Raw genomic sequence first — 12277 nt, 5'->3', positions numbered from 1 at the left:
GTAGTTGTAGAAAAATTTAGTTTGAAACCAGATTAATTTGGAGACAAAATTGAAGCTGTCTTTACAAACCTTGTTTTTTTTATCATATCTACATCAGATTGGAATCAGATCAGATTGTTATCAGTCACACAGAGGACAATGCGGAGCAGCACTTTGGAGGAGATTGAGGTGAAACCCCCCCCCCCCCCCCCCCCATTGTCAGTTGTGTAATAACAGAAGGTCACCACAAGAGGGCGACTCCACAATATCAATGAGTTTTTAAAAATAAACATTTATAGTTTTGTCTGTCAGACTTAGTACTAAACAGTAATTGAAAAGCACTGAGCAATGTAACATTTTACAAAACCTACCTGAAATATTTGCAGTGGTTTGATAAAGTTTGAAACCTTTGTACCCTGTAGGCATTAGACCTGAAGAAATATCAACATCTTCATGTTACTGATAGTAACTGATACAATATCGTTTATGTCTCCGGTAGGGTTGCTTTGCATGCATATTGGCATTTTATCATTTCCTGTCATTTGTTTGGCTCTCAGTTTCAGTGGTCTTTTGTAATGCCATAGCAAAGGTTCTGGGCTTATGAAAACTCATTCACCTTACACTAGCAAGAAAAGAAAAAAATAGTGCTGGGTAGATCACTTAAATTTTAGTCAGTTACTAATTCCAAATTACATGATAAAAATTGTAGTTCGTAATGTAATCCATTACATTCACAGCATTTAAGATAATATAATCTGACTACTTTTAGATTCCTTTTGACCCAACTCGTTTATCACATTGATTTGAATAGAATAATCTTGTACCATAATAATACAAAGAGAAAGAAAATGTATTCCATTCTTTATCAACAACATGAAGTGCATTTAAAAAAAAGAAATTGCATCTGGGTTTCCCATAAATTGGAATCAGTTACAGATGACAACAATTAGTTAGTATCTAGGAGGAGTTTACTTTTCCCTTTATTCTCTCTGGTAGCATGAGAATGCAGAATCAAATGCAGAAAATTACAACATAGAAGATTATTTGTCTGCTCTGGGTTCCTCATCTGTGTTGCAGATTGATGTCATCACTCATCACCTGCTCTGGCGGTTGCGTTGTCTTTCATCAACTTTGATTATTGCTTAGGTACTTGAAGATGAACAATAAAATAACTGATTGAAAACCAATTGAAACCATATTCAGAAAACATCTTAATTTATTTAATCAAAATAAATAAGAAATATACAACACATACATGCATCCAAATGCATCTAAAGACAGCCTTACACCCCAGCCTGCACCATCAATAATATGATTATCAGTTTGTTCTTATCAAATCAAGACTCCTGGAAGCTCTAAGGACTAATTTACAAGGCAGCTTTTTGGGAAATTTTGTGTGATGAAACACTGGGTAACAAATTTGTGCAATGAAAAATGGAAACCGTCTGACCATCTCACTCTTTCTGTTTGCCGTTTTAAGCAACATTGGTAGGAAAACCTGTCATGTGACCTGTTAAATAGGCCTATAGTATTGTATTTTTGTGCTACAAAGGAAGACATACTACTCTGTTATCATCATCTTGTGTGACTACAACTGGATTGGTGACTGGATTGTTGACTAGCTTTCGTTTTGACTCGCAAGGTCTCTCGCTCTCTCCCTTTCTGCCACGCGCGCACCGTATGTTATGCGCGCAGTATGTTCTATCTCGCTCTAGATTCCGGGAGATTTGAACTAATTTGCAGGCATCAGGGAGACGCTATCAATATACGGGAGACTCCCGGAACTTCCGGGAGACTTGGGATGTCTGCATTTTGAAGTGATAACTAATTCAAACTCCCACCGAAGAGTAAAATAGATCACTGTTGTCCAGTTACTTTAAGAACCATTTTTCCACAGGAAGACAATTATTTTGGACAATTCCAGAACTGTTCCAAAAATGAAAATTTTGTTATGTACTTAACTCTTATTGTTCTAACCAAGTATTATTTTCCGTCTTCCATTAAACATTATTGTTTACAAATCCATTATGGCCTGGTTTCACAGACAGGGCTTAGATTAAGCCAGGATTAGGCCTTAGTTCAATTAGGACATTTATGTAGCTTTTATAAAAGTTCCTTAGAAAACAACATTACTGGTGTGCATCTTGAAACAAAACAATGGCACTGATATATTTTAAGATTTGTCAGTGCAAGTTGCTTTCAGTTAAAACAGCTCAAACATGCATTTTAGTCGGGGACTAGACTTAAGCCTTGCCTGTGAAACCGGGAAGAAATGAGAATTACTTTAGACAGAAGGTTAGACAGTGGATAGTGATTTATATTTAAAAAAGAAGAAGAAAACCAATACACAACAAAAGTAGTCCACATGACTCATGCGCATGTTCTAGGTCTTCTTTTTTAAGTCATTGTTTGAGTAATAGACCAAAAGTTAAGCATTTATTCATGGGTTATCTTCCATTCCAAATTTTTTAAATCATCTCATTGATGCTTTTTTTTAATTAGAAGAAAATGTCACCCCTTAGATGCCCTGTGCTTGGCTTGATGTCATGAAGCCAAAACAGGATTGGTTCTCATGTCACATGACCAATCATACCAGGGCAAGTTTGGGAGAAAAAAAACACAACTGAGATTTGAGCTACAATATCCCTGTATACATATTGTTTCTATGAGCCTGTCTGCCAAGGTGATAATGTGATAAGAATTCTTGTCATATAAAACAAAGAGAAAGTGCAAAACTAGCATTTACAGCAAATAAAATATTCACCCCACTTTATTGCCTTGTAGTGAGACTATATATTTGCTTAAGGTTTAGGCAAGAAGCACTGGATTGTTTGGGTAAGTGGGAGGTAAAGCATTTGGTTGAATGCACACAGATTAAAGGTGCTGTAAGCAGTAGCCATTCTGGAACTTCTGCAGATTTAACCCCCATAACCCCGCCCTAATGTTATACCATTGTAATCAGAGATCAGAAAGGAGAACAGTAGCATATATCATTTTTGCCAAAGTTGTTAAAACTAAACTGTAGCAAAATAATAGTTCTTGTATGACAAACTACATAACAACTGTTAATTGCTTATGAATCCGAATATGGTGCTTAACTTGAATTAATCAACTAACTTCAACTACCACACTCATAAACACCCCCTTCCCATTTATGGGCTGTCCTATGAATGCACAAAATGACTGACAGGCAGAAAATGGCTAAACAAAGAATCTGACTGTGGTCAATTATTTGGATTTTACAGAATTTATGGCTGCCACAGAAACAGATGTGATAGTTTAAAGCTGCAGTCCGTAGCTTTTTTTGGGTTAAAAATGATCCAAAATACATATTTGAGAAAATACATAACCAGCCAGTGTTCAAAACTATCTGCTTGCCTTAGCTCGATTCAAAGCGGTAAGCTTGTAATAATGTTTTTAATTCCAGTGGTACTGGTGGATTTCCGCGGGAGATTCGAGCATGTCTTTGCGTCATTACATCACATCTCTACACATAAGGGAGGTGTCTCGCTAGTTGGCTATATTGCGTGTGAGGATGCTGTAGGTGGAGATTTATAGCCTTTTCTCACAGCACTTGATATAATTAATCTTATCAATTTGATGGTGGATCGAGAAAGGTTCAAACGACAATCACCAGTGACAACAGATTCACCCGCTGTAAAATGCAAAAGACTTCGTTTGGACTTCGGACACAGAAAAAAAGAGACTGCAACCGGACCCATGCGAAAACAAGGAAACAAAATCCTACTTGTTTTGTAGGATACAAATCCTACAAAACAAGGATACAAAGGATACAAAGGATACAAATTTGCACGGTTTTGCGTGATATGATAACTTATAAGCGATTGTTAGATTTAATCAGCGCGATTTACTGCAATGTCAGAACCAGAACAAAGGTGGATGTTTCTTACTAGTTCAGATGACATTTTCCGGTGAAAATTGTTATGTTTTATACTTCCAAAAAGAATAATCTGTGATTCTGAATGCCAGTATCCACATCGGCGCGGTGACTGACAGCCTCACACTCTCCTCAAACATTGTGTTCATCTGTGCCGTGTCGAGGGTGTTGAAGTACAACTCACGTAAAGTTGATAATTCCGCGAATGACTGCAATTTCAGATTTCGAACAGAGATGGCGACAAAGAGGAAAAACGCCGGACTGCAGCTTTAAGAAACATCAATTCAGTGAGATCTGTCAAGTCAGAGGGATATTTTCTAATTGACAATTCTATTTGTGCCATTCTAATTGACAAAATCGCTTACTGCATCTTTAATTGGGATACACATGGCTGACATCCTAATATTTTTAATTAAGTGATCAATCTAAAAGGAGAAAAGCTTTTTGTGGTCTGTACAGGTGATGTTATATTCTTAAGTTTCGAGCATCTCCTGACATCTCAAAATCTTCTGTGACGTTATGTTTCTCTCTTTAAATTTTGCTTTGTGAATTCCGCCCACTAGTACATTCATCCTTTTAAGACCATTCGGTTAATTGTGAAAACGTTCATCCTCTATGACCTCATATCTCTGTGGCTACAACTTTATCAAAGTTCAGGTCAGAGCTATGGCTGTCTATGTCCATCTCTGTCCGACTATCCATCTCAGCCGTTAGCTCCTTCAGAATCTTCTCCAGGTCCTTGTTCTTTCTGTACATCTGCAGATAATTGTACTGCAACTGCTTTTGGTATTTGATTACTTTGTCTTTCTCTTTATTCCATGTTTGTCTCTCTTGCTGGAAGCTATTCATCATCTTATGTTTCTTTTGCTTCTCTTCCTTCAGTTCCCCTCTCAGCCTTTCTACCTCCTTGTGTAGGGTATCCAAGCCATTATGATGTAGTATTTTACTGGCACCTGTTCCCTCCTGGGATTTTGATTTGGCTTGACTAGCACCAAAGGCCTCCATCCGAGCTTGGCTTATCTTCAGTTGCAGCTGTTGCTCCTCAACCTTGGCTCTCATGGTCATTAGCTTCTGTTGCTCCTCTTTGGCCAATGCTAGGTCCTGCTTCATGCCCTTGATGTCTGTTTCCAGCATGTTTACCTTCTCCCTGAGGAGGTCAGCCTCATTCTTCTTTCTTTGAAACTCATTCTTAGATACCTTTTTAAAAACAGATATCAAAGTAAGTCACATGTAACAGTACAGGATGCAGTAGCAACTGCAAGTTAATCTAATGTCAACGAACACATACCTCGACCTCAGCGCACCGCTGGTGAAGAGCTTCCTCATACTCCTTGATCTTCTGTTCCAGTTCTTCCATCTTGCATTTGGACTCCTTCAGAGAAGCTTTGAGACTGACAATCTCACTGAGTTTGTTCCCAACATCGGCTTGGGAGTCCCTAAGTTGCTGCTTCAGCAGAGAAATCTCACCTGACTTCTGGCACACCTACAAATATAACATAGGGTAAAAAAAAGTATAGATGCGGTTAGTTTTTTTGTAATTTACAATTTAGCTCTTCCCCCTGATTATCCCAATATTTAGAATAGTACTCAATATAGACATACTGTATTTATCAAACATAGATCACATTCAATGTATCCACATTTGTCACTAAACCACAATTAGGTCTTATAGACTGACCTCCCACTGAGTCTCTTCTAGTGTAGGTACAAGGTTTCTCTGGCTCTCATAGATTCGAAGTCGGCTTTCTGCAGTGTCCCTGTCACGATTTAGCTGGTCCACTTCCTCCTGCAGACGTTCCTTGTCCTGTTGAAGTTGTATCACCTGAAGTTGCAATAACTGTTGGGCTCTCAAAGCCCTCTGGGACACCTGCAGTTATACACAAAACATCATTAGGATCTGTCTGGATAAAGGTGAATAGCATGCTTGATTGACTATAAAGGTAAGGTAAGGTACTCTTACTGGTTTTGGATTAACACCAGACTTTATACATATTCCTTCAAATCTATAAAATATTGTAAACAACTTACTTGACGAAGTTTTGTAGAACAGCGTTGTTTCAACCCCTCCATCTCCTCTGCACAGTAGCGTTGCTTCTCCTCAAATAGCTGACATGTGTCTGACTCCTTCTCCTCAAGGCTCGTTTGTAACTCTGCCAGCTCAGTTTCACGTTCCAGAAGTTTGTGCTCCAGCTGCTGTATTAGTGATTCATTCATTGAAATTGGTGATCGGACACAGCCCCCAGAGGCTGATGGTTTGGGGTTTTGCTCTGAAATTGTAAATCTGTGTTCAAGAAACTGCTCTTGGTTTCCAGAGAAATCAATCTTTTGCTCCGTGGATGAGACTGTCAGTGCTGCAGCAGTTATTTCTCTGTTCAAACTTATTGCAGCTGCCACACTTTCACTGAGGACACCAATGGATCTTGTGTTGCCGTTTGTGGACTCGCCACTTCTGTTTGTTTCACAAAATCCATCGGCCCAACTGTTTCCATTAGTCCCACTACACATCCTACTGGATCCAGAGTTTCCATTCATTCCAGCTACAGCCCCCTGTGGGTTCTGAGATGTTTCCATGTTTTGGCTAAGGCCTCCATGGCGCACCATGTGATTAGTTGAAGTGCTTAGGTTGTCCATCTGGCTGCTGCCACTGGTGCTGTGGGTAGGCAGGCTGGACATAGAGTTCCTTCCAGAGTCAGAGAAGGTACCAGAATTTGTCTCCAGCTTGGGGTCCTGAAGATCTTTGAGCCTGTCTATGGGACTAATTCTCTTGCCCAGGATAGTGCTCAAGTTGTTATGAGTCTCCACCAAGGAACTGCTGCTTCGAGGAAGAACAGGTTTAAAGGCGGTCGGCCGAATCAAGGCGTTCTCTACACTCTAAATGAGAGGGGACAAAAAAAAAAGACAGATGAGTGTTTTTGAGATTTAAAGTGCACAACAACCAACTGATCATTCATGAAGCTCATGTTTAAGGCAGGACACTATCCATCTTAAAACCTATTGATCAGATGCTCTCAAAGTAATTACTCTCATAACTGCCAGGACATTACAACAAAACATTTAGCATAAATGATTGATCAACAAGGCAATCTCAACTATACTTCCTTCCTTTCTTATTCTTCTCCTATTTTTCCCAGTCATGTTCTCTTCCATATGGTAGTATGTTTGCCCTGCTAGTTTAGCATTAACTTCCTGACCTAGTAAAACTCGGTTTATTTTCCTAGCTAGATCCTTCATAAATGAGGCTATTCAGGGAAAGAGCAGCTTGCCTGCTTGCAAGTGCCACACTGCCATTGGACCGAATCTCTGGAGAGATCAAGGCATTCTTACCTCGTCAATCTGGGGGTTTAATTAAATGGAGCAGACAATGCTAAGCTCTTAGTGAAAGTGTCAGGGTCTGGTGGGGATTACTTTACATCAACTATATTTGACTGTTGTTTGATTTTGTGTGATAACAATGGCTGGGGGGATGGGTCATCTTTTGGGTTTGGCTGCTTTAATATGAACTAAGCAGACATTTAGATTTTTACTGCTTTATAAACGGAATTGTTTACGGACATTTTTATAGGATAGAAATACTTCCTTAATATACAACAATATAGGCACTGAAGAAATTAAACTCTTGAGGATATGTTATTTTGGCAATATGAAATTAACTCTGTAGCCCAAGCCTTGCTTTGTTTACTTTCTGGCTAACTCCAGTTCTGTTACCTTTTCTAGTTTTCCAGACAGCGGAACTAATTCTGGTGGCCCTCTTCTCCTGTCCACCTCATTGTCCATTTCAGCTGTTCTTCCTTGACTGTCTTCAGCTGTATTAATGTTATGTTGAGCAGCTCGGGGCTTGTTGCTGACCTTGATGTAAAAGAAGTCATCGTTTTTGCCTGAATGATAGCTGACTTTTGAGTTGTTGTTGGTGGTGCAATGGTCCTGAGAGAAGCCATACTTCAGAAGGCCATCCAAGCTACGGCCTGTTTTCTTAGACTGAAGCCCCTTTTTGAGTTTGTTTTCAGAGGCTTTGCAGTGTTTGCTGTGAAGGCTATGGCCTGATATCAAACTGCTGACACTACCCATGTTTGCTGGGACATCTGGAGAAAGCAGGTGGTGGTCTTGATGGTGGCAGGTGTGTAATTACAGAATTTTAATGATGGAGGAAGGTCTGATGGGCTCATTGCCTTGTGTGGAGATCCTTCTTATTCCCATTTGGGAAACCTGGTAAAACATGGATTTTAAGAAATGAAGTGAGATGTCTCTTGTTGTCATTAGAGCAATATAGCACCAGGGTCTATGTATAATTTATCTTAATGTTTACTTTACTTAACGTTCAGCAAACAGGTCCTATAAAAACAGGAACTACAGCATGTCTTCTTGTTGGCTATTTGCCCACATGGTGTACAATAGGAGTAGACCTATGGCAGTTATCCTGAATATCCTGATTTACAAAATTGAGACCACATTGAACGCATGCTATGAACAAGTAACCAGAATACCCTCCTCTTTGACAAACAAAGCTTGACAATGCTGCAAGCTTGAAATTAGTGTAACTAGGTCAAACATCTTTTCATTTGACTTGGTCAGTAGGTCAAAAGACCTGCCAATTACTTTTTCCCCCTTCTTGTCAGGCTACACAAAGTTGAGTATGTTTACATGCACAAGCAAATACCATACCAGGCACAGCAAGCTCACTGTTTGCGATGCTCAAAATATAGGAAACAAATGTACATATTAAATTGTTGTTGGGGTTTATATGAAGGTATCTCTGAAGGGAACTGACTGTCTTCTGAAATGTTTAAGTGCCATTTTCATTTCCTCTTACCTCCGTATAAATTAGTGTTTATAAGCGCAGTGCTGCTTTGTGTACAGTAATACCTAAAGATACCGCTGCTGTCCCATAAGCGCCACCTACTGTCAGAGTGAATTTGCATTTTCATTCATTCAGTCATACTGCTTTTTTTGTTTTGTGCAGGTGGCTTATGTAGCAACATTTCACAAATCTAATGTCAGACCATTCAGTTTTTGCTTTAAATCTAGAAATGATACAATCTAATTAAAAAGCAACTGCTAATGCTTTATGTGTAGCATCTTTGTTTGGATTACATGATTAAAATACAGTGGTTGACTCTAATTTGGCCAGTTTGCCTGTTATAGAGCAAATAAACAACAAATAAATTTGCTTAAAGAAAAAACGCAGCAACCGGTATCAAAATCGGCAAATTTGCTTGTAAAAAAATCCGAATCCGAATCGGAATCGGACATGACAAATCTGCATCTTTTATTTCTTCAGACAAGCATTATTTAGAAAAAAAAGCATTCTTACTTGATGAGGTAGCTTACATATATGTATAAGGCTTCATATTTTGGAAATAATATTCCACTAAAGGGAGCCCGCTTGGGAGACTGGACCTGTCAGCCACCTGACAACAGTTCAAGAGTACCAAAGATCTGTCTCCAGCTAATCAACCTTCTTTTATGATTCATGTGCCTAAAGCATATAATACACATCCATAATCAACACATCATGCCTTCCATCTGTCTTTCAGAGCAGATAGCAAGGGGCTTTATGAACAAAAGACCTGCCACCATCGTCACACGTGGCTTTGTATAACTGGCCTGATATGTTAAAGGCTTATTAGCTAGAAAGAACAGAGCAAATATGCCAGCTGTTTCTTAATTATTAATAGCACATTATGAAATCATGCATTACAAAGAAATTGTATCTTTTTATGTTATTTTATTTTGTGCTGCCTTGTAGCTGCTTTGAGATAAGAAAACCTATATATGCAACCACATACTTGTGTTTGTTGTCTCTATATTCCGACCGTAAGTTTCCTTGTTGCATGTCATTTCAAAATCAAATATAATACGGTATAGAGGCATATTAATGACTTCTTAAACACTGATTCAACTGTTTGTACTGCCAGAAGGATGATATTCCAGACAACTCAGTTATCATTCATGTGGCTTTATTTAGCATATACAGTGATTTAAATAAGGTTATTTGATACTACTTTTGGATTAAACATCTGTTTCAGCAGAAGGACTTAATAGCTTCAGGCAGCCCTTTGGCGGTCCCCTCCAATGAAAAGCGACCTCATCAGAGTCTTTGTTTAAGAGAGTAACACATATTTTGTCCTCGAGTCATGCCAACCAATGATGTAATGCTAATTCTCTTCTTTTAGACAGCACTGCAAATTAATCACAATGCTTGACATTATCATCAGTTCACACATTCTCACAACACGTAATACACACTTGTTAAAAAAAAGAAGTAAAACAACTCCCATAAATCACTGGAACAAGCAAACTGTTTTTGCCAATCCACAGAGGGAAGTATTTTTGTTGTGATGAGTTTGCACTTTTCATTTATGAAGAGCAATCTATACACACTGCATATTATTATATTAATGCATAATTTTTTTCATTTAAAAGGTACAAAACAATCAGCAAAAGTCAAGTCAGACATTGCATTGTGTTTTGACACATATGCACATACATCACTTCCCACCATGTGCTGCAGGTAAACAATCTCAGTTGGACCGTCTCAATGTCCGTCTGGCTTTAGTAACCTAAAAATCACCTCTTTTTACTCCGTGATTACGTTCAAGTTCAAAGGCTTACCAGAATAAAATAGATGACATAATGACACTTACTCTTCGAACAAATAAATCCACAGACACCGCGTTTGTCAAATCTGAATCAAATCTCCTTCGCATGCTCTCCGTGGCGAGTCAGAATGTGTTTGTCCTTGAGTGAACCACTGAATACTATATAGACTGCCTGTAGACAAAAGTCTATCACGCAAAGTGGGCGGATCTTATCACCACTGAGAGTTTTTTTTCCCCTCCATATCTTTTTTTGGAATAACCGACATGTAAATGTTGCTGGGAGACGGGACCCCAGTGTCCCCTGGGGTCCCCTGGGGGAAAGAGGGGGCAGAGACCATTACACCTCTTTACATAAGACGTGTGCCGCTAAAGAGATTAACTCACTGCTGCTCACAATGAGCTCCAAGCCCCCCTCTGTCAATCTCACTTTCATTCCCGCTCTTTCTCTGTCATACACACTAACACTAACATAATTACAATACACGAACAAATATACAAGTTTCAGTAGCTCTTGTGAATCTCACTGACTCGCTCGTTTAGTAATAGTTATCTTTCACAGTTTGTTTTTTATAAACACACATGCTTTTCCCAGTTGGCTCTCTTTGCTGCCCTCCCCTCCTCTCCAAACTGCCCTGCACCCACTCTGAACAAACACCCCTCCTGGAAAAGAAAGAAGAGCTTGATGTTCCCTCCCTCCGTCTGTGTCTTTGTCCACTGAAGTGTGCCTGTTTTGTGTGAGGTTCAGTGAACTCGAACATTTATTTAAGCTGAGTGCTACATTTACACCATAAAATAAATGACTCTCTAACTACCTCTCAAAAAGAAGTGTGTGTAAGCTTGTTTCCTCCACAGAATAAAAAAAAGGTAATTGCGACCTTTTTATATCACAATTCTGAATTTTTTTCCCTCAGAGTTGCCTAATATAAACTCGCAATTGTGAGTTAGAAAGTCAGATTTGAGTGATATAAACTCGCAATTGTGTGTTATAAAGCCAGAATTGCAAAATATAAACTGTTATATTCTCACTTTATAACTCGCAATTGTGAGAACAAAGTCAGAATAGTGAGATAAAAAGTTGCAATTAAATTGTTTTATTCCGTGGCAGAAACAAGCTTCCATAGAAGTGTGTTTCCATAATGTGAAGAATGTATCTTTTTTGTGCAGATGTGTTTTCAAAATAAACTTTAAAATTCCAAAGCAATTGAATATTTTAATAACCTCCAAAAGCAGTTGAACATATGTTTGTTTAAATGACCCTCTTGATACTTTCATATTGGAGTAGTCAAACACAAGTGGCCCTTTGACTTGTAAGCAGTCTAAATAGTATTTTTGTTTTGTTGTCCAGAAAGAAATATATAAATTACTTCAATCACTTTTATTTTTAATAAAAAAGTTTTTTTTTGGAGTAAATTTAGTATCTAATCTATCTAAAACAATTCTTATTTGGGATATGAAAAGTAAAGAATGTAAGAAATATTCTCTTTCTCTGAATTTTTTTTTGTTTTACTTGAAAACAAGACAAAAAGACTTATAAGAATACTCACTTCTATTTATAGATTTCTTGTACAAAACAAATTCAATTCAGCACATTTGTTTTTACGTCTGCATCTGGATTTTATTTTTGTGACTTTTTAAGAAATTATCATAAGCATTTTTCCCAACAATTGTTCTAAAGTCGTCACATAACTTTCTGAAAATGATAAAAATATCTAAGAGTAAACTCAAAATGTCATAACCACTGCACAGCTATTGCTCTTCACCGAAGTTTTTGCATCTGTGTACATTCACCTGAAGCGCAAATTCA

The 12277-nt window shown here is 38.3% G+C and overlaps 2 protein-coding genes across 4 annotated transcripts in view; both read right to left on the bottom strand.

The window, feature by feature from the left end:
• Positions 1 to 12277, bottom strand: part of LOC130081856 (cytochrome c oxidase subunit 6A, mitochondrial) — a 297336-nt gene that overhangs the window by 102232 nt on the left and 182827 nt on the right. The window lies entirely within an intron of this gene.
• The window catches only part of lzts1 (leucine zipper, putative tumor suppressor 1), a 34629-nt gene continuing 26571 nt past the window's right edge, over positions 4220 to 12277 (bottom strand). The window contains exons 1-6 of one of the 3 annotated variants that reach the window (XM_056246548.1): positions 10519 to 10626; positions 7583 to 8080; positions 5906 to 6748; positions 5556 to 5744; positions 5166 to 5360; positions 4220 to 5074 (exon numbers count right to left, since the gene is read on the bottom strand). In XM_056246548.1, coding sequence (XP_056102523.1) covers positions 4499 to 5074; positions 5166 to 5360; positions 5556 to 5744; positions 5906 to 6748; positions 7583 to 7942 — 2163 coding nt within the window. In that variant the 5' untranslated portion in view covers positions 7943 to 8080; positions 10519 to 10626 and the 3' untranslated portion in view covers positions 4220 to 4498. Of the gene's footprint in view, positions 5075 to 5165; positions 5361 to 5555; positions 5745 to 5905; positions 6749 to 7582; positions 8081 to 10518; positions 10675 to 12277 lie in introns of those variants that run through there. The other 2 variants (XM_056246549.1, XM_056246550.1) reach the window with 2 other exon arrangements.

The sequence above is a fragment of the Rhinichthys klamathensis genome, unplaced genomic scaffold, assembly GCF_029890125.1.
Source record: "Rhinichthys klamathensis goyatoka isolate OS25496 unplaced genomic scaffold, OSU_Roscu_1.1 h1tg000040l_1, whole genome shotgun sequence".
NCBI lineage: Eukaryota > Metazoa > Chordata > Actinopteri > Cypriniformes > Leuciscidae > Rhinichthys > Rhinichthys klamathensis.
Note: the sequence above shows the minus strand (reverse complement) of the source record. Positions and strands in the feature narration are given on the sequence as shown.